The sequence below is a fragment of the Tachypleus tridentatus genome, chromosome 12 (assembly GCF_004210375.1).
Source record: "Tachypleus tridentatus isolate NWPU-2018 chromosome 12, ASM421037v1, whole genome shotgun sequence".
NCBI lineage: Eukaryota > Metazoa > Arthropoda > Merostomata > Xiphosura > Limulidae > Tachypleus > Tachypleus tridentatus.
Genome location: NC_134836.1, coordinates 94,072,305 through 94,099,782, shown reverse-complemented (window position 1 = coordinate 94,099,782; position 27,478 = coordinate 94,072,305). Strand labels below are relative to the sequence as shown.

The following is a 27,478-nucleotide window of genomic DNA, read 5'->3' as shown; positions in this document are numbered from 1 at the left end:
AGGAAGAGCCCTAATTCTCTGTGAATCCTCCCTCTACGGGTAGCACACGAAATCTCAGCTTTATTGTTGGCTTGTAGTTCTAATGACGTCATCCTAGTCAACAGAGTATGTTCGTAAGATACGTCACTGAAAACATCACACCTCTGTCGATGGATGGGCCAAGCTTCCCTGTGTCGGCAGATAACTGTTTCCTAATTGAGTAATAAACGACATGGAACGCGTAGCTCTCAGATAGCTTTATAGAGAGGGATGCGTGGGGCGTGACCCCCAGCAGTATCATCTCAGTCATTAGTGAGGTGATGGATAAGAAATGGAGAAGAAATTGCCAGAATGCTTTGTTCATGAAGCTTCTCCCACTGCTCCTGCAATAAAAAAAGGTTCACAGGTTCTACAACAGAACCATATACGTACAAATTCCAAGTCTGGCGCACTCTAGTATTATGTTATGCAAGTCACTTGCTTGCAGGATATTCTATGATTCATAAAATGTAGGACTACATCGGAGTTAAACATTGATCTAATGATTTGGAATAGGGGTAGAATAGGGTAAACAACCAGATGTTTACGGTATAAAGTCTAATGACTAAACTGGTAATGCCTAATTAAATGATGTAACTTATGTGTTATTTTCACGTATCTGTTATAATATATGTATTGTACGTTTAGTTCCTAAGTTGAAAAAATAAAATATAGCTGACTGCTAGACTGTATAAATCGTGTTTTTTCTGTAGTTTCATGATACCAAAATGAAATTCCTAAGCTGCATAGAATCACTTCGTGATGTCCAATTATAATCTATTATTTTATACATAATGTCATAATGTGCAACTGATATTGTAAAATACAAAAATTCGCAGGTGTCTATTTTTCCTTAAAGCAAAACTATTTGCGCTATTTGCTGTGTACATCACGAGGAATAGAACCCTAGATTTTAATGTTATAGATCCACATATACTTTCCGCCAGCTGGGTGGTTAGGGCACTCGACTCGTAATATGAGGGTCGCGGGTCCGAATCCTCGTTACACTAAACATGCTCGTGCCGTGGGAGCGTTATAATGCGACGGTCAATCCCACTAGTCGTTAGTAAAAAAGTAGCCCAAGAGTTGGTGGTTGGTAGTGATGACTACTCTTACACTACTAAATTAGGGACGGCTAGCACAGATAGCCCTCGTGTAGCTTTGCGCGAAATTTAAAAACAAACAAACGTGAAGAATAATTTTTGATACTACCGCGAAAATATTGTTTTCTATATAACAATTTTACAGCATTGTACACTTAAAATGAATGTCGTAATCCTAAGCTCTCACAATAAAGATATTTTAAGATGGTTTATTTTAATTTCTAAGATTATTTGTTGTATCAAAAGGAAGCGTGTGATAAAGGTGTGTTGGTAATGATTGTAAAAAAAGACACGTAAAAATTCAAATTCTTCCAGAAACGTTTGTACACGTATATTTTAGTATTTATCTATATAGATAGGTTGCTTTATTTACAAGTTGATATTAATTTATGTGTATGTGTTTGTTTTCTTACAGCAAAGCCACATCTGGCTATCTGCTGAGTCCACCGAGGGGAAAATATTAATTTAAACGAACCACGTTTATAGATGCTTTTAAATACATTTTCAATCAATAGTTATAAAAAGTTATTGTAACATAACTATAATTATTGTTTATTATTACAGATTTGTTATTAGGAAAGGCTGAAAGAGATGGAAATATGGGCAAGCTAAAGATTTAAAGTCTCAGTTGGTTATGTGAGATACATTAAGACTCAATATCTGGCTAATATACTTTGAGTATACGTTCTATTGATGTGACGATAAAATTAATAGACGATAAATGTTAAAATAATAGTATAACTTTAAAACTGACTCAATATAAGACAACTTAGATTTAAAACTTATATTAATAAGTATTAGCAGAATTAAATATATTATCTCGTCTGGACTTGTTGAATTTAGTATAAACTGAATATGCTACTAAAGTTTTGGTATCATAGTATCTCTTGTTCAGGAATTATTAATACAAAAAAGAACAAACTCATAAACAAATGTTTTAAATTTAAGAAAAATACGGTTTGTTTTGAAATGTTGTTATATGGAAATGACTATTTTTACAAATGCCTTTATTAAGAAGGGTAATGATTTTATAAAATTGTAAGCAATTCATTCTTTTGTAATTCAAATGTCCAAAATATCGTATAAACTTTAAAGTAGGTATGACAAGGAATAACTGTCCAGCTTTGTTAAACTGAACATGACCTAAGAAGGTCGAAACGTTGTTCTGTACCTTATTTTAATTAAAGTTTTAAAAACCACAACAGCCGTATTTTGAATAGAAGGAAGATTTTTAAAGCATTTTTAATAGTTGTTTATTTGAATTTTATGGCAAGTAACTGAAATGGCAATTCTATAATATTTATTCGTTCTATTATTATATCGTGTAATATTAACTTTACAATAAGAAGTTTAAATGGAAGAAAAGAAATACACTTGCGTTCAGTAAAGATGTATTTGGCATGTATGGAAGCACGAAGGATTATTTTCAACCAATCATTGATATCAAGGAAATTTCAGTAGTGTTCTAGTTCAGGCTTACTTGTACATGTTAGGAAGTGGAGAGTGATTTATTCTGTGACCTATTCCAAAGTGTTCCCTTTTCAGCCTAGCTTGGGTTGCAGAGTCACTGAACGTAGGCAGCCTTTAAAATTTGGTCGTTATTCCCGAGGGTCAACCCACGACCCACTTTCGTGTGTATTTATGTCAGGCAAGTGAAAGTTAGAACAATCAGAACTTAAGTATTTTTGTGTATTATGGTTCTGTAGAATACGTTACTGTATTAATAGTACTTTACTTGTCTGTTAACCACAAGTGGATAATGTTTGTGAAACCTTGATTCATCATCATACAAAGTAAAAAAGAGGGGGGATTTTAGGGGGGTTTAGCAATTTGAAGCCAAACAGAAAGGACTACAATTCTCTTTATTATTTGTAGAATAATTAGGTTTTACTCCTTCAGTTTTGTATAATAGGTTTAATATTAATTTATTTTATAAACACAGCTTGAAGCTGTATTACTGTTATTTTGTGACATTTCATCAAAAGGCGTATGTTTGTGCAAATGCAGTAGACGTAAATATTCACCATATGCGTCATCCTTAGCGATATTCACATGCAGTTATTTAGTAAAACATTATTATATAATTAGAGTTAATTATATTAATTGACTGTTTCTTTGTAAGTAAGCACAAAGCTACACAATGGGCTCTGCTCACCAAGGGTATAGAAAGCCGATTTCTAACAGAATAAATCCGCAGACAAACTGCTGTACCACAAGGAAGGGGCATTGTTATATGAATAAACATATTCCTATAAAATATTTTATAACGAATAGTAATACAAATTATCTAAAATACTGTACAGCCAATAATAAAGTAACGTAATAAATAGTTAAAGCCTCGTGTGCGATTAATTTCTTTTATAGCAATTACGTGGGTGATCTTATGTACATATATATGTAAAGTTAAAAGTAATGTTTAATGAAAACGCACAAAATAGGTACGTGAATGACACGTTGTTTAGATACATTTTTAAACTGACACGAAAGATTTAGTGACAAAAATGAATGAACAAATGTATTGTTATTTTAATATTTAACATTGACTAAGCTGTAAATTCACAGAAAGAAAATGTAATCTTAGATATCATTTATAGTGATATCAGTTATGTTCAGTAATAGAAGTATCATACTTTATGAATACATATTCTCATTATAAGTATAATGCAGGACAGTTTCAGTGAGGTATTGAAAGCATATGATTGCTTTATTGTTTGAAATCCTCTTCTAAACGGTGGCACAGCTATAAGTATGAAGGTTTACAACACTAAACATCAGGTTTTGACACTAACAACTCATTATGTGACTATGTGCTTAACAATAAACAAATAAACCAGCTTATGAAAACCTGTTACGTATATATATATGGGTGGTGGTTGGGAGCTATAGTAGTTTGTTTGGATAGCTGAATGGGACACTTCATGCTGGTATAATTTGTTTGCTGTGCTCTCTACTACTGCTTTTCTACCATATTGGGGGCTGGAATGCTGGCTTCAAGAGGTCAGTTTTAAACTTACTTACCCCAAATGGTAGTAACTTATTTTCTTATTTTCGTTTTCTTATTCTTGTTTCAATTAATTTCTTTTCTTCTTTACTTGGGAGAACAGTCATCTTCCTACAACTGTCTGCAGACAGTGAAGGATGATACAGATGTGGAACGTTATGGGCTTGAACACCCACATCTCGCTCTCCTAATTTCTATTTCTATATCTATTGCTACTCTTTTATTTCTTATGTGAGATTGGTAAATGGAGGTTAAGACTGATAGACGGTGTATCCCCAGTGCAATGTGTGTCCTACTTTCTCAGTAACCTCCAAGCCTAGGGTACATGTTATAATCCCACATTATAGCTTGTACCCTGGGATCTTTTCAATTAGTGCAGTGTTTTCTGTTTAATTTATTATTGTTTCGGCTTGCTTAATAACAACTTAACAAACTAATATATGTACATATACATATGTACTAGGTAGCTTTGCCAAATAGGAGTTAATATTTGCCCACCTGCAGTACATCAGTATATTTGTGGACTTACAAAACTAATAACCGGATTTCGATAACTGTGGTGGGCAGACCAAAGATAGTACATTATGCACTTTTGTGTTTAACTGCAAACTAACATATTTCTTATTCGCCACTTTTAGTGTATAGAATTATTGTATAGAAACCAATGAAAAGAAAAAAATATAAAATGGAAGAAACTGATTAGTTTTTATCGTTTTTTGTTTTTACATGGATGTTTGAATTTTTACGGATACAAAATGGTAACTACATTATAAGATAGTTTTATACAACAGACCACTACGTTTTATTTCCTTGGACCTTTTACCCTTATTTCTTGAGGAATTTTTTATATAGTTAATTTTTATGTAATATTTTCTCGATATTCAAATATTATAGCGCGAGAGTTTCAGTGTTGCTTAAGATATATTTAAATTTCTTCTTAAAACATGTAGTATTAGGGAAATTAATCAGTCACGGCGCAGATAGATTACTTTTCAACAACCACGTATAATCGTATTTATGAGGAAATTATGCAGTATTTCAGACAAACACAGCATGCGTTTGAATATATGGCCCGGCATGGCCAGGTGGGTTAAGGCGTTCGACTCGTAATCTGAGGGTCGCGGGTTTGAATCCAGGTCGCATCAAACATGCTCGCCCTTTCAGCCGAGGGGGCGTTATAATGTGACGGTCAATCCAACTATTCGTTGGTAAAAGAGTAGCCCAAGAGTTGGCGGTGGGTGGTGATGATTAGCTGCTCTCCGCTAGTCTTACACTTCTAACTTACGGACGGCTAGTACAGATAGCCCTCGAGTAGCTTTGTACGAAATTAAAAACAAAACAAAAGCGTTTGAATATTTCAGAGACGTTTGTTTGTTTTTTAAGCAAAGCCACATTGGGCTATCTGCTATGTCCACCACGTCTAACAAAACCCTCGACTACAGCGTTGTAAGTCTGTAAACTTACCACTGTCCCATACAGGGACTTTTAGAAACGTGAGGTGAAATGTAACGGAATAAATCCTATAGGTGGGTCATAGCTTCAAGTCAGTTGAAAACATTGAAAGAAATTGTAGAATTTTATTAATTTTCATATCAATTTAAAACAACAATAATTACAGCAGAGTACAAGAAATAATTTTTTTCCGAACCTAATCATAAAACATTTTACAGCGACCAGGAATACGAAATAAAACTATTATAATGTCAGTGATAATTATTATTGTTCTATGAATCTAGTAATTCTCTTACTCCTTCCACATTATGAGAATTTTAATGATTTATGAAACACTCTAATTTCGACAGGAAGTTGGATTCCTTGAATATACTTTTCTAGAACGATGCCTGAAACTAAAAAAAATAATAATATTCCAACTAATATGAAAATTGAAATGGACTTTCGGTAATATAACTACAAAGAGTTTGCTCAAAACTTTATTCTTTACTATACCTTGTTGACTCGAAATTAAGTATTTTTTATGACTTTAACCCTATGACTTGAAACAGAAAAAAATACATTTTAAATTATTTCAGATTTAAATAACTGAGTTTCAATTGGGCATATATATTAAACTATTTTATTGTTTTAAGCTGTAAATGTTTTGGCATTTTAATCAAGTTAGTTCATACAGAGAAACTCCCTGTAAAGTTAGCTTCTCTGAGCATACACTGGTGATGATGCTAACCGACTGCTATCCAGGGGATAGCTATTATATAATACCACCTACATGCTCTGAATCATTAGGTACAAATGTAGGCTGAGATGAGTGAATAAAGTTATTGTTCTACGCTGTCCAGTACACATATAAAAATACCCCCTAAATGTTTATCCCCTTAAAAAAACATTCATAAACAATGTTCAGACATTAAATTTTGGCAACATTGTAGAAAGTAGAGCAAATATAAAATAAACACAATGATGTATTTCTTCCAGTTTCATCATGTAAATTACTGGATAAAATATTTCGTTAAAAACATGAAATAATAGTAAATTACATTTAAGTAAACTACTTAGATCTTTCAACAGTAAAGGCTTTTAGTAAAATGTAAAAATGTAAAAAAAATCTTCATTTTCTCTTACTAATCTTAAAACCATTTATTATTACCATTTGATTGGATACGGTCAGTCGCTGAAGTGAAATTCAAAAATATGTAGAACGATGACTAGGAATAAACGTAGGCCTCATAATCTTGTAAATAAACATGTTTGTTTGTCTTTTAAAATTACATCTCTTATACTGCAGATGACAAATAATTGTTCAGTTTCGTCATTGTGATGTGACTTTCCAGAAGTAAGTTAGGATTAATTTTAACGAATCTGAAAAAGAAGAAAAATTTCGAAACATTTTCCAAATCATATTGGTATGTTATCCAGTAAACACAAGAATCGATATGCTATGACTCTAGTTCTGGAAAGTAATTTTGTGGAGACAAACTGGACTTTTGGATTACACTTATAATCACTAATCACACACACACATATGGATGGATATGTGGAATTTCAGTAATTACGTTTTTAGTTAAGTACTAATAAGTTATGAGACAAAGTGTGGTTTGGCTTGTTTTGAATTTCGTGCAAAGATACATGAGGGCTATCTACGTTAGCCGTCCCTAATTTAGCAGTGTAAGACTAGAGGAAAGGCAGGTAGTCATTACCACCCACCACCAATTCATTGAATAGTGGGATTGATCGTCACGTTATAAAGCAAAAAAGGGCGAGCATGTCTGATGGAACGGGATCTATTACGAGTCGAACGCCTTAACCCAGAACAAGGTTCTTCTATACTACGGACTAAAAGATATGATAATCAAATATCATATTGTTGATATGAAAATTTTTCGTTAAGTGTTTAAAGTTTTGTAACTAAAGCAACAAACGATTTTCATCGATCAACGGTCAGTAACTGTACTTCTAAATGTTTATCATTTCCTTATAAACAATGTACATTATACTTGTTTGAATATGGACCCAAAATAAAATCTTTGTGAAAGATCTTTTAATAACCACAAATGGGACAATGTTTACTTTCCCAATTAATATTTGTAATGTTTACTGTTACGAAAATATTAAGTAAAAGTACACAAAGTTACTTTACACAGTAAAATAACCATAAACCAAAAACAAAGTGAAACCTTGTGACGTTACATAGTAGAAAGTGGCGGAACGTTCTTCAGTTCATTAGTTATTTGCAATCACACTGCTTACAGCTTCAACGCTTTTAATAATGTATAATATATATATATATATTATAAGTAAATAATAGATCATAAACAACGGTAACTAATATATTTTAGAATATGTAGCTGTTTTAACAGTTAAAATTATGTTTATACATGAAATTAATTTACAAGGTTTATACAAGAATGGCAATCAGTGTAAGTCATTAACTCTTTGAGTTATAAAACATATTTATAGATCTCAAGTATGAAGAATATACGAAACAATAAGATATCCAGATAGAGAGTTCTTAGTGTATTTATATTGATTTCTGTTGGTGATTTATTCAGTTGTTCTTATGCTAGGAAAGGTTTCACTTCTCAAGCTGACTAGGGATGCTTTACTTGGGTCAGTCGTTTTAGTAGTAATTCCATATTTAAACATTATAGCTTTTGTGTGTGCGTGTGTTTTATTGATAAAAATGAACACTAAATAATGAAGATGTAAACAACAATTAAAAGTTTATTAACTTTTATAGATAACATTACAGCTGTAAAAAATAACGTGCTTAGTAAGGCAACCCTCTGCATGAACATCAACTTTTTTAGGGCTACGTTGCATCAAATAGGAAAGAGTTACAATAAATTTCAACACTTCTGTCTAAAACATCAAACTTTTTTTTAGGGCTATGTTGCATCAAATAGAAAAGAGTTACAATAAATTTCAACACTTCTGTCTAAAACATCAAACTTTTTTTTAGGGCTATGTTGCATCAAATAGGAAAGAGTTACAATAAATTTCGACACTTCCGTCTAAAACATCAAACTTTTTTTAGGGCTATGTTGCATCAAATAGGAAAGAGTTACAATAAATTTCAACACTTCCGTCTAAAACTGAATTACTTCAAACGTTTTTTATATTATTTCACAATACTTCTATCAATAAATGACCCTTAGTTTGATAATAGTATAAAATGTATGAATTTTACAACTCAGAGTTTCAAATAACTTTTACTGTAGCAGTAACCTTAAGTGAGAACGTATATTTACACAGATTTGTTTGGATTATTAATCATTACTAAACAATAAACTATTATTATTTTAATATCGTGCTTTTATATCAGGCGAATATAATCTTTGAATTAGAACTTCTGACGCGACAATTATTATATTAAACATTCTAGAAATGTCGAATTTTGCTAGCTAGAATTGCGATAAACTTTTCCTTCTTATCCAGAAGACGTTCTTAGAATGTAACTTTAATATTCAACTATTCATCAAGAATGTATGAGGATTTCTTTCACAAAATCTAATATTTCAAAATATTATTTATTGTAAATTTATGTTAATATTATATGGTGGTAAAAAGTTTTATATCCAGAAATAAAAGAAACATCCTCGTGAAATAAACGATTTTCAAATCACGTCTTTAGAGAAATAAAATAGAATTAATATGTACAGATTTTAACACTGCGTTATGTAAAGAATTACAGAGGAAATCAACATATGGAGTAATTCGAACCTAAAAATGTTTACGTGTACGCAACAACTTACAAATAAACAAAATTTGCAACAACATTTAGAGTGAAATAAAATGTTGAAAAATAAACCTGGAAAAGTTAAAATAAGGTGCAATAACAGCCTAGAGTAGTTGATCGTATGATATTATCGTAAAAATAAATGTTGTACAAGTAAGGAAAAATAATTTGTTATATTTTAAGATACACATAATTACTCATAAGCTTTTAAATACTGTTTTAGATTTTTGACAGAAAGAAGAAAAGCTAACGAAACCATATGTATAAAAATTCATCATTCCTTCTTCGTATCGAATTTTTCTTTTACTTTTGCAAACTAACGTAAAAATTCTTTGAATTTTGTGAAATTCTCGCAAAGTAAAAGACAGAAAACACGCATATTACTCCAAGTCTCATAATTGTTTAAAGGTATACTGTTACATAAGAAAGCGTTTATTTATGCCTTAATAATAAACAAACAAACCCGCATCAGATATCTAAGGACAATATCTCGTCAGAAAGCAAGCTATTACATTACGATTGGTTCAAAAATAATCGACGCCTTCTAGCATCAATTCAGCTGTTACTCACATAAGTGTTTACCGATCACAAGACGCTCTCTTTCATAACATTCAGGAGATTCCCCTATTTCACTGACAGGCACAGTCTTCTATGGAAAGCACTGATTTCGCTGCACCATTCCGTGTTGTAAAGACGTGACTGTTGAATCGAACAGGTTTGCAGAGTAGTTTTTCTTTTCGAAGGGACATGAGACACTTATCAGGGTTCTTTTCATCCCTAATGGGAAAAATACAATATTGTTCACGTCAGTTACACACACTGACCATCTCTTTACCAAGATAACTTGGGCACCATTGCTTATAGATAAAGAAAGCAAAGTTAGCAACACAAGTCTTAATTTCTAAAGATGATTTTTTTTTTTACATTAATGTTTCAGAATGTGACAGTTTAATTTTTTTTTTAGTTTATGCTAACACTTTTCTGTCTCGCAAAGCTACACGAGAGATGACAGCGCTAGCCGTCCCTAATTAAGTAGTGTGAGACTAGAGAGAAAGCAGTTAGTCATTAACACCAACTGCCAACTCTTAAACTACTCTTTTACCAACGAAAAGTGGAACTGACTGTCACTTTATAACGACCCCACGGCTGAAAGAGCGAACATGTGTGCTGTGATGGAAATAAGAACCAGTGACCCTCAGAATGCAAGTCGAGTGCCCTAACTACCTGGTTATGCCAGGTCCTGGACTGCAGTTTGTGTAGGTAGATTATAAACTAGAGAAAGAGCAAATAGTTGAACCGCAGAAACTGGTACAGAAATATCATTTTGGTATACACACGTAAAATGTTCGTCGTCAATGTCAACTATTTATGTGCTAAAGTTTACAAGAGCAACTAGACGATAAAATTGGTAATGCTTCTTCGAGTATATGATGAATACCACATAAAATTGGTGCAAAAAATTCGGTATTAAAAACAGTTTCTAAATGAGACGCGACACTCAACATTTTGCATTTTTGACTAGAAAAAATAATTTTAAAATTCATTATTCAGTGGTAAAAGCGAAATGGAAATATAAAATTACTAACGAATTCAACTACTGCTAAACAAATTGGTGAAATGAAACATCTAACATATCGCATTGATGAACCTCAAGTAATACTTATTTGTCCATCTGTGGTTCAAAGGAAGAACTGCGAGTTTATAATGCTACAAATCAGGTTTCAATGCCCACAGGTAGCAGAGCACTGATAGCCTACTACGTAGTTTCGTAGTTAATAACTAACAAGCCAACATTTAATATAATTTACTTAAATGAGGTTATTTTAGCAGTTATTTTTAAAGAGAATACCGCAAAAGATATTCAAAACTAATTTTGAAAGCGTCTACATTTCTAAAGTTCCAATTTAACAATAAATTGACAATTAAAAACTATCCATGTAATTAGGTTCAATTGATATTTTAAATTTAGCTTGATTACAATAATTTTTTATTAGTAAAAAGTAACATTTAATGTTTTACTTTCCCTCTTCTAAAAAATAAAAAGAGAATGGCCCGTGACGTTCATTTGAGACTGCTTTAAAACTATTGAAATGTACACACTGAAATTAAACATTTTTAGTTACATTTTTAGTGCTCGCGAAGAAAAAGAAAGACTTAGTTCTATCACAAATGTTGTTACATCATACGGTCAGGTTGGACAAACTTTGATAGTCTTGTTTAAAGTGAAAAATTTCTTAAACTACTGTCTGGAGAAAAATATTGTTGGAGTTAGTGGCATAACGTCAATCGTTGTATTGTTTGTTTGTTTTATGAATTTCGCAGATATAAATGTTTCATGAATGCCCTATCTTCGTACGTTTTGTAGAAGTTTGTTTGGTTGGTTTAAATTTCGCGCAAAGTTACGCGAAGCCAATCTGCGCTAGCGGTTCCCTAATTTAGCAGTGTAAGACTAAAGGGAAGGCGGCTTGTCATCACCACTCACCGCTAACTCTTGGGTTACTCTATTACTAATGAATAGTGAGATTGATCATCACGTTATAACGCTCCCACGACTGAAAGAAGGAGCATGGTTGGTGCGACGGGAATTCAAACCCGCGACCCTCGGAAAACGAGTCGAGTACCTTTACCAACTGGCCATACCGGGTCTTGTTTTATAATAGCACTATAGAAAAACTTATTGCTATGTTTTGGCTATTTTTTCTCCTGTGTCCAACAAGATTTGTTCCACAGCAAACTGTTGTAAAATGTTAAAGGCCAAGCCAAATTTGGACGTCAAATCCTGGATATTTTCTATAAAACCGTATAATTCCTTTCCTTTCCACAAGAACACCTGAAGTTCAGCCATGAATTCTATCTTATCGTACTGATATGTTCCAGAAAATAATTGGACGCTTGAAAACTAGACTGATCGGATTTCCTCCTCTTCTTATCCGTTTTATTTCGAAAACAAACCCTATTAAATGGGTAATAATTCGAGAATATTTTAGATTTAAATATGTATTGTTCTAATTATAGAAATTATGTACAAATGAGCCCATAAACCATCAGTATTTTTAACAATTAATCCGTAAAAAGTCTGACATGTCACACTTGAGTTAAACGCTGATCCAACTGATTCAGCAGCAAGTATCAGAACTTATAACGCTAGAATTTGAGTTTTGGTACCTACGACGGACAGAGAACAGATAATAACAGATTATGTAGTTTTGTGCTTAATAGCAAACAAACAATCAAAGCTAAATGTTAGACGCACTTACTTTGGCCCGACATGGCCAGGTGGTTAAGGCAATCGACTTGTAATCTGACAGTCGTGGGTTCGAATCCCCGTTGCATCAACCATGCTCCTTCTTTCAGTCATGGGAGTGATGATGTAATGGTCAATCCTACTATTCGCTAGTAAAGGAGTAGCCAAAGAATTGGCGGTGAGTGGTGATGAGTAGCTGCCTTCCCTGTAGTCTTACACTGATAAATTAGGGACGTCTATCGTAGATAGACCCCGTGTAGGTTTGAGACAAATTCAAACAAACCAAACTACACTTATTTTCATTATTTATTTTTTCTAACTTACACCATTGAAACTTATTTCATGAATTTCTTGTTCGATAAGCAATAATAAATTTGAAATCATATTTATATTAATCTTGTTTCTGTATTGTCATAGAACAGATTTAAATACAACTGATAAGAAGAGACTGAGGCACACCAAAAGTATCAGAGCTGAAACGAAAGTCAGTTTTTATCGAGGAATGAATTTATGCTAATAAACCTGTCCAATTTTGATAATCTCAAATGCCCTCAAAGCACTAGTTAGACTCTTTCGAAGGAGAGGGCACAGTTTTGCTCATGCGCTTATGAACTGTACAACTCAAAATGTTTTATTCGATTTTGACTACTTAAAACGATCTCTCATACCGATCGTAATCTCATTATTTACCAATTACAAGTATTCTCAATAGTATAAAACATTCTATTTTATTGATATTGTCGATATACTGTGAAGAATATGATGTTATTGTATTTATTCAGTAGGTTAAAAAATGTCAAGGCTACATCAAGGCGTTGGTTGCTGAGTCAAAATACTTTTTTCTTAGAATTGTCTTTCCAAAATTAAGGTGCGTCTTCCACGATGTCCTGTCTTGCAAGACATAAAATATGGTATTCATTTAAGTTCTCTGTCGATCACTATTTGCAAGAATGTATTCCCATTGTTTAGTGATTATATCGTCCAGTTATCACTAAACATGGCTAAATTACAAACTTGATATTTGTGTTAAATATACCCTGCAATAATATTTAAATAAAATTTATTTTTTGAGCAGTGATATATTTGTAAGTTGTTAACATGGTTCTGCGACGAGAACTGTTTGCTTCTTATCGTCATCCATTTGTAATTTCACACCACAATTTTCACAGCCGTATTTAGTGTTAATAGCAGTGTTTTACAAACCTTTTTTTTTCTGTTATGCAATCGCAGGTACCGTTGCAGGAAACTGCGCTGGAAGCCTCTTAATGGCTTTTATTAAGTGATTCTATCGTTGCGTAAGAGCGAAAACATGGTTTTTGTATAGTCAAGCTCGGCCATACTTTAAACATATTAATATCTTAGTACAATTTATCTCTGTTTTATGTCTAGATAAAACGAATAAGGTTTTCTATTCTGTGATTCCAGACTACAAAATGTAATTTCCAAACGAAATTATTATTGTACTTTTACCTAGATTTCTCTAAGTGAATCTACCGAAAATAAGATTGTGTAATTCTAGATAATATGATTAGTTTTTATTTTAGATCTTCTGTGAAACTCCGAAACTTCTTTACTCTTTTTACACCACCGGAACGTATTTTTAAGCTAGTTTTTTTTTTCAGTTAAAAGTGCCAAACAGATTAAACTACTCATGAAACAACTAAATAGGAAAACAAAATACAGAAAATAGAATTTTGTAATCCGTTTAAAAAGTCCTATATGACTTTAATGAACAAAAATCTCAAAAGTGCAATAAAATGTTCCTACTTTTCAAATTCAGGTGATGTATGGGGTGTTTTTGTTTCGGTATGCCTTACTGTGTTAGATAAAATTGGAGTAACATTTTACATCTACTTATACGCAAAGAACAGTCTTGATGAAGTATTTTTTTTATAAATTCTGATCACATATTCTGATAAATAAAACATCTGAAGAAAGTAACATTATTTGTATTTATGGCAAATGGACGACTATTTAGGGAACTGAAGTGTCACAAACTGCTAATTCATATACAGGAAAACAACTGCTCACGGGGTAAACAAATGTTTCATATTGTCACCTAATTTGGATCTCTCGTGTAAGTACAAAACACAAGGTTGATTGAATCAGCAACAAAAATATCCACAACCTTGAAACATTCTATGTAATCTGCCGTCAGTAGTTTTGGTACAACAGGTAAAGTCATGACATAGATTAAGGTATGTAAAGGGCTTAAGGTGAACCTCATTTACATAGCTCTATGGTATAAACAGCACCCACCCCAGATGGCAAAAGAGCATTAATATTGATAACAGAGTGATCCAGACCTACAGAAAACCTTGGCAGGCAAGCATGTTCCAGGGCCCACACGTAAGACGTCGCTTGCAAAATGGCTGAATAATTGCATGAGACCCCCTGAGGTTAAAATGACAATGTTGCACGAGACATAAAACATGTTTTTTCTTGAAAACTACATTTAGGTTAAAGTAAGTAGCAATAACTTATGTTAAATTAATGTATATTTTATGTTCACTCATGCATATTTTACATTATTCGGTATAACTGATATATGGATTCGAAAACACAATTGAAAACCTACAAAAAAGGTATGCAAGTAAAAAGTTTGCTATTTTTGTTCTAAAACTCGTAAAGCTTCAACTTTAAACAGAGTAAACTGTTAGGTCCTGTTAATTAATGCCAGTACCTAAATACTATCTAATTTCAGAGTCAATACATCTATATTACTTTGAACAAGTTATTAAGCTTGTCTTATACACTCTTCTGAACAACATACACAAATGAGTACCGGATTTTATTAGTTATCTTGTGTAAAGTACTTTTTAATTTTGATTAATATTTTATCTCGTGTGAAATTGTTCCATTTAATAGTTTACTTTGTTTCATAGGTGATAGAATAAAAAGTCAACACACAAAATAAATTAAAAGATAAATACGTTCTTAGATTGGTTTAAATTTCGCGCAAAGCTATATAATGGCTATCTGCGCTAGCCGTTCCTAATTTAGCTGTGTAAGACTAGACAGAAAGCAGTTAGTAATCACTAACCACAGCCAACTCTTGGGTTATTCTTTTACCAACGAATAGTGGGATTGATCGTAATTTTATAACGCCTTCACGGGTAAAAGGACGAGCATATTTGGTGTGGCTGGGATTCGAACCTGTGAACTTCAAATTATGAGTCGAGTGCCTTAGACACGTTCTTAGAACCATGAACTTAAACTATAAGAAAATAAGATCAGTTTTTATTGCTAAAAACGACGTATTGACAGAAATATTTTATTGTAAATATTTACTTGAATTATAAAGTTCTTTTTTTTAAACTAAAGTTAGTGCAATTTTTTGGTTATAAAGGTAACTATGTTTATTTATAACTTTCCAAATAAATTAAAACAAGTTTTAAGTGTCATTAAACCAAGATATCGTATTGAATATAGACAAGAATAATAGGAAGTAATTAATGTTAACATGATTTTGACTTTTATAAAACTCATTTGTTCCCCTCAGCTGATGGTAAAATAATTACCCATTCATGTTAAAATGATTTTGACTTACAAAAACTCGTTTGTTCCCCTCAGCTGATACCAAAATAATTATCCATAAATGTTAACATAATTTTGGCTTTTATAAAACACATTTGTTCCCCTCATCAGTTGGTATAGTAATTATCCATTCATGTTAACATTATTTTGATGTTTATAAATCATACTTGTTCCCCTCAGCTGTCCCCGTCTGGAACGGCGGTAAATCTATGGATTTACAACATTAAAATAGAGGGTTCTATTCTCCTCGGTAGACACAAAAGATAGCCCAATGTGGCTTTGCTATAAGAAAAACAAATACATACCCCCCCCTTAGTTGATGGTAAAGTAATTCATGTTAGCATAAAATTTAATTTTTATGAAGCACATTTGTTCCCCTCAACTGATGGTAAAGTAACTACCCATTCATATTAGCATAATTTTTACTTTTTAAAAACATCTCGTCTTTGCATAACATTTAAATGATTACTCTGCAGCCCCCTGGTGAGACAGCTGTAATTATTCACTGAAATTCGGGGTTTGTGTCTCTTCGGTGGACACAGTAGATAGTCCAATGTAGCTTTGTTTCAAACAAACACATCCTTCTAAAAATATAATCAGCAGAATAGCTCTAAAGAAGGCTTTGGTTATTTTATTGAGTAACACGCTACTGGCAAGAGGGACGGAAATAAGCCAACAGTACCCGCCGCCATAAGGATTTTGTACATTTCTTTAAAACAAATAATAGGTTCAGATGCCACTTTTATAACACGCCCACAGCTGAAAGTGATTTTCTTCAAAAAACATCTCGTCTGAAATCCCTAATTTTTCCATCCCTGACTCGACACCCTTACTACTAGTCACACCCAGCCCAGCCCTGTAACTCAAATACGAGCACTTTTGGTGTGTTCTAAATGGATCGTATTTACTGCATAGTAAACACGTTATATTTCCATTAATTGGGTGTTGCAATGTTTATAGGCCTCTGAGGTAAAAGTACTTTTGTATTAAAAAGTCAAAATAAATGATGATCTTTTACGCCATTAATATGTTTTGATAATTTAAATATCTGTTAGAAGATATGGGAATAAAAAGATATGGAAAGGCATAAAAAACGGTTAAAATAATTATTTCTACTAGTAGAAGAAAAAATCATATTAACAAAATATCAATAATAATATTAAACATTTAAGCTATTTCAAGCCAGTAAGTTTAATGATAGCTTTCAAGAAAAAACTGTAATTGTTACAAACACTTCACATGTGTATGTAAATGTAATCTAGTTCAAAATGAATATAAAATGATATTTTTTTCAAACTTAAAAATGTCATTTAAGAACTACTTATAAAGATACAGGTTATTGCTAATAAGTAACAAAGATGCTAATATACATGTTGTTTTAAGGCTGAAAACAATCACACTTTTTAAATTAACCTGTACCTTCTTAAGTTTGAAGTAAATATCTAATATACTTGTTGTTTTGAGGCTGAAAACAACTATACTTTTAAACGTGTATCTTCTCAAGTTTGAAGTAAATGTCTAATATACTTGTTTGTTTTAAAGCGGAAAACAATTACACTTTTTAAATGTGTATCTTCTCAATTTTAAAGTTAGTACCTGATATTCAGTAAACATTGTTTCTGAACTCAGGTTGAAGATCCAATCAATATCCGAAATCGTCCAGCAGGCTAGCGATAAGCTTATGGACTTAAAACTCGAAATCATATGGTTCAGTTCTCCGCGAAGGACAGAGTGCAGCTTCCCATTATATAGCTTTGATTTAAAAAAACAAAACAACTCACCTGAGCACACAGTGGAATAGATCTTCCTCTAAGTGTCTACATCCTCCAACGCAGAGACCAACATCAATTTCCTTAAACAAGAAAAATTATAGCTTCGATAACTTCACTGAATTTGACTAAATCTGGAAAAGTAGGTAGAGTACCAGATAAACGTTTTAATGTTTTACCTATGAGGAATTATCCTTTGTGGGAATAAATTACTCATTCTCCTAGTGAGATATGAAGTGATCCAACCTAACTAGTTCTAAAGGACATAGGTTTACCATTCTTAACATTATGCTAGGACAAGTAAAAATAATTGGAACCTATCATAGCTAAGTCTAATACATTTAAAGACCATGTTTAATAATTTAACTTATTATTAGGGGTTAAGTTAATTAATTACCCAGTGATAATAAGAATAAGGTAATTTGACTAGTAATGAGAAAAAAATCCATTTATAATTCATAAAGTACGTAGAGACTTGAATATATATGTTTTATCTTAAAAATCAACCATATGAATAATTTATGTCATGAATATTAATGTTTTGATTATTTTAGTAGCGTAATAATTAAAACGAGATGTACCATGGTACTTGAAAGAACTGGTGAAGTTATACCGACTTCTTAAACCTAGAAGTTTTATTACACTGACTACAAATGTGTAGAAATCAAATTGATCTTTGAAATGAAGTTTTCAGAGAGGAGGAACAAGATTTCTTTGATCGCTATAATAATATTGTCATTAAAAGCTTTTACTCAGAACAAATATTAGTCTGACAAAAACTTATTGAATGAAACTGTTAGGATAAAAGCCGAGAGCATGTGATATTTTGAACAAAATTTGTTCAAAGTATAATGGAAAATGCGGTCATTATAAGCTACTTTCGTTGTAGTTTGGGCGACGTCGTGAATAAATCTTCACCGATGACATGTATTTCCAAAGTAAACCATATCTGGGAAGATGTTGTTCGCTCTTCTATGTAAAATATTTTCTCAACCCAAACGAGCCGTTTTTGCATATAGAATAGTGGGATTGACCGTAACATTATAACGCCCCCACGACTTGGAGGGTGAGCATATTTGGCGCGACGGGGATGTCGATTTGAAGATTATTCAAACGAATAGAAATAGGAGGAAACCAGAATGTAAGACGTAAAAACATTGACGAAGGAAATATGATTTTAACTTAGAGAACCGTAACGAATAAGTCCCACCCACAACTTTTCCTTCATATATGATAGGACAAGATAGTCATCAAAGAGTTTTCCCGGAAAATGAAAGAAATTGTAAACTGTACATCACTCTCTCTCACAAATTTTATAAAATTAATCTAGTGTTTTTACCGATACTAAGAATAACTTAAGCCAACAGTCCTTTTTTTCTTAGTTTATAAAATACATCTTTCTCAAGCTAAGCAGCTAAGACAACAGTGTTTTACGAAAGATAAATTATGTCATAAGCATCTTAAGCAGAAAGTCTCTTATTCATATATGCTTTTGCTAAATTTAATTTTCACATTATTTTCAAAATCACCAATGTTAAAACTCCAGCAATGAAGAAGAAGTAACTTGCTTCGACAGATAAAAGTCCACTGAGAACTATACTGTTTTGCACAGATATCAGGTGCACGCTGTAGGTTGTAGTTTCATATTTCATTTTCTTATACCAAAAGTGTAAACACTGTGATCTAGAAGCATTATTTGATATTATATTCTATATCAAATCTATGCCATTAATATTAAAGTACTAATATGGGTTAAAAGATGATTATATTAAATAGCAACATGTGCATTTAATAATTGTGTGTTTGGTTTCTTATAGCAAAGCCACATCGGACTCACTGATGACTCCCCCGAAAGGAATCGAACCCTTGATAATAGTTTGTAAATTCGGAGACATATCGCTGTACTAGTGGGTGGCGCATTTAATAAGCTTGAAAGATATGAATTTCAAAAATCCACTTATTATCATTAATACTTAACAGCAAAGGAGACAGAAATAAGTTTGTATAAGAACTCACATAGAAAATATAATTGTAAATTTATCCCAAACTTACACCGACGTAGAAAACATTTTTAAAGATTCTGTTGCTGTCCACCTCTAATGTAGAGTAAGGTAAAAAGTACACTTTTTACAACGTAGTTTTAATCTATGTTAAACCTATTTACAGAATGACTAACATAGATCGTACAGAGGGAATAGCTGAAAGATTTCTTTGCTTTTAATCAATGATTTTTCCATTTGCATTATCAATTCAAATAAACTTCTGACCATATTAAACACCATTATATCCACGAGGTTTAAGAAACTTCTGACCATATTAAACACCATATATATCCACGAGGTTTAAGAAACTTCTGACCATATTAAACACCATATATATCCACGAGGTTTAAGAAAACAGTGTTTAATAGTAACTGAACAAAGAAACGAAATATTTATAATATCTACCGGTATAAAAATTCCTAATTTTAAGTTACACACATATATATATATGTTTCTTATAACATAAAAAACAAACCGAAACAAAACTAAATTAAAAAATAATAAACAAAATGCAGTACACTAATTAAAAAGATCCCAGGACACAAGCTATAAAGTGGTATTTAAAATGCACTCTAAGTTTTGGAGGTAACTGCGGAACTAGGATCCACATTGCAGTTGGGATACACCGTCTATCAGTCTTAACCTCCATTCGCCAGTATAACATAAGAAATAAATTAAAGGAGTAGTAATATATATAGAAATAAAAATGAGGAAAGTGAAATGTGGGTTTTCAAACTCACAACGTCCCACATCTGTATCACCCTTCATTGCCTGCAGACAGTTGTGGGAAGGTGACTGTTTTCTAAAGTAAAAAAGTGCGTGTGTGTGTTTTCTTATAGCAAAGCCACATCGGGCTATCTGCTGTGTCCACCAAAGGGAATCGAACTTAACTTTATCAGTCCTCCGCTGGTACAGCTGTAAGTCTTCAGATTTACAAGCCTAAAATCAGGGGCTCGATTCCCCTCGGTGAACTCAGCAAATAACCCAATGTGGCTTTGTTATAAGGAAACACACGTACAAACTTTATCAGTATTAATTTCCTCTAAAAGATATATATATATATATACACATATCTATTTTTTCGATAACTAAAGTAAAACCGAACATAGCATGTATTGATGAAATGTTTCATAACTCTTATTATAAGACAACTTCAACTTCCGAGTGTTCTTAGAACGTGCCATGCAAGATAAGTTTTCAGAGAAACATAGAGTGTGGCATGTTCTCAGCCTTCCAGGACAAAAAGTGAAACTCAATAAATCTGTGTTTTCTAAAGCTTATTAAAAACAGGTAAACAAAGAAAAATAAATACGATATATTATGGTTTACTAAAATTTGATTACTCCAATTCTATTAGTTCTCGGTTTAGTCCAAAATGTAGGAAACAAAGAGACATATCTGAACTCAGAAATGTTATAGATTTACAGATTATATGCGTTATTTTGCCACAGAATACTTCTAAACTCTTTTATTATTATACATAACATCCACATATCAAAAAAAAATTCTATCGTGCCCACTCTGAGACTCGGCATGGCCAGGTGATTAAGGCACTCAACTCGTAATCTAAGTGCCGAGGGTTCAAATCTCCATCACACTAAACATGCTTGCCCTTTCAGCCGTGGGGGCGTTATAATTTTCGGTTAATCCCACTATTCGTTGGGAAAAGAGTAGCCTAAGAGTTGTCGGTGGATGGTGATGACTAGCTGTCTTCCCTCTAGTCTTACACTGCTAAATTAGGGACGGCTAGCGCAGATAGCCCTCATGTAGCTTTGCGCGAAATTCAAAACATACCACAAACCAAATCGGCCTACTGTGGACTGAATATAAATAGTCTTTGCTATAAAAGTTGTTGGAGGGCGTCCATAAATATGAATATTGTCATCACTTTGACAGCGCTTCGGTTGTAAACTACCAAATAATGAGCACTGTTTTACCTCAGGCCACACTCAAATGGAACCAGTCCAAGAATAAAATTGATTGGGTAATAATCCCTGTTGAAATTCATTCTTAATCATTAACGTCATAGACACACGACGACAGTTTCATATCCTCATCTGGATTGACTTGATTTAACATAATGAACATGCACACTAAACCAATGCCATGATACGAATTTATCACGAAATTCAAGGTAGCTCACTTAAATACTTTACGTTTGAGCTAAATATCCGAAACGCTGTATCTTATCATGAAAATAATTTTGTTTAAAAAGTGGCATATACAGTGTGTTTATAACTGAATGAAATATATTCGTTACCTCGTGAGCTGAGCGAGGTTTAGTGGTGAGCGGCCCATTATCACAATATATATATAGTATATGTATAATAATAATAATAAAAATCGCACTTCGCAACCCGGAACCATGGGTGTTTTATAATAATGTCTTTGAAATTTTTCGGATAGCTTTGCGCGAAATGTAACAAACAACAATAATATCTTTACCTTATCAATAGTATCACCAATACTATCCCACATTATTTAAATGTTTGTCATATTTTATTCGCTAATACTTTACCTTTAATTGTGAAACTGACAAAAAATTGTTAGTTCTAATCAGTGTATTAAGGCTTACGTATAATACTTTTAAAATGTAACTATGTATAAACACAAATCATTTTAATATTAATTATAATTTCTGAAAACTGAAGCCATCAAATGAAATTTTTTCGCGATAAGAGTGAAAATTGTAATTAGTTGATCTTCTGTTTAATAAGTGGAAGATTTAGTCTAAAAATAAACTTGCAATAAATTACATATTATTTCACTCTAACAAATTACAAGAGTTATGATTTCAGACATTTCTAAGTAAAAGTGTTATTTTATATTATGTTAATTTTATTTCTTATAGACTAAATTATTTTTAAAGAATCGATATCTTAATTATCATTGAACACATTAAACGTAGAATAACAATTTGAGCACTTACAAAAGTTTGAAAAATATGTATTTCAAAAATCACCTCTTTATCGTTAAGACATGAAACCTCATTTGATTTGTTTTTAAAATTTCGCGCAAAGCTACACGAGGGCTATCTGCGCTAGTCGTCCCTAAGTTAGCAGTGTAATACAAGAGGGACGGCAGCTTGTTATAACCACCCACCGCCAACTCTTGGGCAACTCTTTTACTAATGAATAATGGGATTGACTATAACGTTATAACGCCCATACGGCTGAAGGGGGAAGCATGCTGGATATGATGGGGATTCGAATCCACGACCATCAGATTAGAAGCCACGTGCCTTAACCACCTTACCATGCAGGGCCACTTTATTTGATATTTTTCTTACAAAGAAAGCATAACTCTTTATCTTTGAACTCTGACATCAAAATATTACGTTATTAGCAGTTACATTTTCTAAAGTTAGGTTTTAAATATTTCATTTGTGAAAAATGTTTATAAGAAAAACTCCAAGATGCCATAATCTTATTTACTAGAGATGTAAATTGTGATTCCATCTTAATGATGGTCTTTAGCAAACATGTTTTCATCCCAACAGGGGGCGGGCCAAGCAGACCGGCGAAGAGTGCGTTGATCCGGGAATGAGAAAACATCAAAAAATTATTAAGGCGAGACCTCAAAGTACTACTTGATAATTCTAGTCACTTTACCCACTTGAAAGGCAAAAATCTGACCATACCTGCTTGACACAGCTGCTTAATCCACGATCTTTCTGTTAACATCTTAAAGCATATTGGATGATATTATCAATCAATTTCTCCTAACAACATGACTGATCGCTCTCCGTGTAACACAGCTCAGTTTAAGATTTTAATCGAGATATTGTGGAAAGGGTGACACTGTAAGACACCGTAGAAAGTACAGATGTTTGACAATTATAATTTAAATTATACAATATGTTTGCTTGCTTTTTATAACTGGGACTCTTGGGAGGGGCAGTGAGAGAAAAGAAATATTATATTAAAATAATTTGAAGGTTAAATCATGTATACAATTGTTTATCTACTACAAAAAATAAGTTATTAAAAGTCTGAAAATATGATAGGGGTAGAGTTTGCTATGATATGAATTGTATGGAGTGGTTCATTGTCGTTTTGTTTGTTTAAATCACTGTAATTTAGCGCAAAGCTACTCGAGAGCTATCTGCACTGGCCCTTTCTAATTTTCAGTGTAAGACTAGAGGGAAGGCAACTAGTCATCACCATCCACCGCCAACTCTTGGGACGCTCTTTTACCAACGAATAGTGGGATTGATCGTGATATTATAATGACCCCACAGCTGAAAAAGCGAGCATGTTTGATGCGACGGGGATGCGAACCCGCGACCCTCAGTCTATGAGTCGCATGCTTTAGCCCACCTGGGCATGCCGGGCCCCACTGAGATTGTAATTGTAGCTTAGGAACTTATAAATTAGTGCTTGTTTTGAAAAGTGTCACATTCTAATGGAAGCATCTTAATTTCAGTTGCTAAGTGGAAATTTTCTAATTCAAGAAAATTAAATTATGTGTACATGAGTTTCTGTAACGAAAAGAAACTATATACAAAACTTGCAAATGTTGTTTAGTTTCTTTCCTTTAAAATGTCAGACCTTTCTTCGTCTATTATTTTAAAATTAGTAAATACACAAGTAATTTATTATTAACTTCTAAACAGAGCAAAAATAGCAATAAACCTGATAATGATTTACATAATTATACTCTTTTTACGTTCTTACTTATAATAATTATAATGCATTGTTTCATCAGTTGGGTACAGTGCTGTTAATGAGACTTTCGGCCAAAAACCTAATAATACGCCACGAGGTTCGAAGATTTTAGAATATTTAAGTTAATGCTAAATCCATTTAATAAAGTGTAAGCGCAAAAAAAAATTATTGAAAAAATGATGCATATACATTAACCATTTCAATCGAAAATTTATAATGAAAGTAACATTATAGAAATAATAGAATATATTTTACTGACGGAACACACAAAAACTAGTTTTTAGCTTCAAATGAATTTTGAAAAATTAATTGACCTAAAGCTATAATGTGGCTAGCAGAATAACTAATATTTGTTGAAAATGAAAAGCAGTAATTTGTTCTAATGGAGCAATGATGGTTATGTCATAACTTACCTTGACATCTTCCGTTGTAGCATTTATTGTATCATTCCATATTTGCTCGTAATAAATCTCCATAAACTCCATTCTGTAACAAGGTTGCGTGCATTGACACTCTTCGATCACTTGAACACATGTGGCTCCTATTGTAGAAGCAGAATATAAAGATGATATTTAATATAATTGAAAATGGATGTATAAAGGTTATAACCTTTAGTAATGAAAGAATTTTCATAGTAATTTGGTCTCTCAAAATCTCACTTGTTTGAAACAATAGAAAACTAGAAAAAAAAATTGAAATTGATACCGAAAACATATATATATTTTTAAATGATCATACCTGAAATTTTAAGACAGAAAAAACAATTGTTTTTAATGCTTAAAATTGTTTCTGTTGCTAACCAAATATAAGGTTATAATAATAATAATACGAAATGTGTTGTTTGGAGAAATATTTTCTAGTAAACGTATAACTTTCGGTTTATTTCTGTTTCTTTCTAAATAAATATATTTTAACTAAATAATAATAATTGAAATAAGATAATAAATCTCGAATTGCTTTTCAACTACAAAATTATTATTTTTATAAAAGATATAAAATGTTAGATAAAATTTGAATAACTATATTTCAAATTATTCATGAGCTTGCTTGAGATATACAATGGTAAATCTCATATTTTCATTACACATACAATTTTAGTTCCAATTCATGTCTGATTCCCAACTGACAATAACACATTTTGTTATTGCACGTTTAACGCTCAAAAATTACTAGCGTGGTTTTATAAGATTATCTTTCATTTCGACTCCAAGATCTTTCTGTATGTGAGAAAGTGAAATATTTATAAAGTGAACACAATTCCAAACTTTGAATGGCTGTACTCACCATTCGGGCCGTCAACGCTAACTGTTCTATTTCGTAGAGGAACACAGCTGTTTCCTGGAAGATTAACAGGAACTTTATTTCTGTATGATTTAAAGCAAAATAAGTTATTTAGAAAATAATAAATTATTAGCTCTAATTCCTAGGTGGCAAATCAATCCTCTTAAGTTACATTAATAAGTTGATGTATTGAAAACAGATTTTGTCATATAAATGCTCTAAACATTAAAAATAATTGTGTATAAAATATGTTTTCTGTTAGTTATTTTCTGGTTTTGAGTTACATTTGCTTTCTAACCAAAGTTCAATGGTCATTTGTTTTAATTTTATTCCCACCCTTTAGGCCTAACTCAGGTCGATATGGTAAGACATTCCGTACGACCTATGAACTTCTAGTCGTGTCAAAGGGTGCAAGGCCCTCAGATACTTGTAGTGACGAGAACAGAAAGTCAAAATACTAGTCTTTTATGTAATTAATGCAGACACGTGGGGACAAGACAAATTGATTCTTTCGCTGAAGTAGACAGATAATATTCTGCAGCTGTGACGCTCCTTCACCCAATACACGTGAAGACTTGTTCATCGAAATACCTGGGGTTGAGATTATTACTACTAGATATCCTTACTAGTTCATCAGATGTGAAAGCCGGAAACGAAATAACCACGCCAAGAAGTTCCAGCAGCGCCACCCTGCGGGATACTTTACTCAGTTAAGTTGGTGTTTCATGTGGTCTGAAGTAATAAACCTGAGATAAGATCAGTGTCAGTGGTCTTATTTTATCATTTCTCTACTTGTTTACCTGCAGCAACATCTTAAATATTAAAGCAGTCAGTCCTATGTACCCCTTGCCCTTAGGGTGACTGCACTACAAACAAAACACAAAAATAAAGACTTTATAGCTTTAAGCTTCACCTAAAGTTGCACATGAACAATGTTGAAGTTTATTTCTCATATACTTTAAAAACTGGGTAAGACCGAAGATCAACAGCTATTTAGGTTACGGTAAAAAAATTGAATTAGATATGAAAAACTGCTCAAAAATACAACGTATGTTTAGCGATGCCTAGTTTAATGTATTTTAGAAAACTTTATGAAATAATGTGTGTTTTTTTCTATATTACATGAGTATTTCTCCTAGACTTGCGTTTCTACACATTAGTATATATAGTATAGTAAAATATATATACAAAATTGTCCCAGGTTGCAGGTCTAAATATATAATCAGAAGGTCTTTGTTGTGTCCTTTATTACCTCAGTATACGGCAGGTAAACTCTGGTGGACGTTGTTGATCTTTGTTTTCAAGATATATAAAAACCTACTATTTATGCGAATCAGAAAGTGATATTACAATCTAGAATGTCACATAGAGAAAACCAAGATTTAGTATTTGTTCGTTTTTCTTTTATAAGATTCATTTATTTCGTCCAATGATTGTCCCAATGCTCAGATTGTATGATGACGTGTTTTAAGAAAGCTAACTAGAATACAATATAGAAAAGAAAGAGATGCACAACGTGTAAACCATTTGAGGAAGAATTCATTGACTCATTTTTCAATGTTAATCTGTTGAGGTTTAGTTGTAAGCCATATCTGAGAAATCCTAAATCTTGTAAACCATAAAGA

At 32.4% G+C, this 27,478-nt stretch overlaps 1 protein-coding gene across 1 annotated transcript in view; it reads right to left on the bottom strand.

Moving 5' to 3' along the window:
• Positions 1-8,280: 8,280 nt before the first annotated feature.
• Positions 8,281-27,478, bottom strand: part of LOC143234031 (uncharacterized) — a 38,069-nt gene continuing 18,871 nt past the window's right edge. Inside the window, exons 5-8 of the mRNA XM_076471044.1 lie at positions 25,857-25,910; positions 24,986-25,113; positions 17,876-17,946; positions 8,281-10,090 (exon numbers count right to left, since the gene is read on the bottom strand). Coding sequence (XP_076327159.1) covers positions 9,943-10,090; positions 17,876-17,946; positions 24,986-25,113; positions 25,857-25,910 — 401 coding nt within the window. The 3' untranslated portion in view covers positions 8,281-9,942. The remainder of the gene's footprint in view (positions 10,091-17,875; positions 17,947-24,985; positions 25,114-25,856; positions 25,911-27,478) is intronic.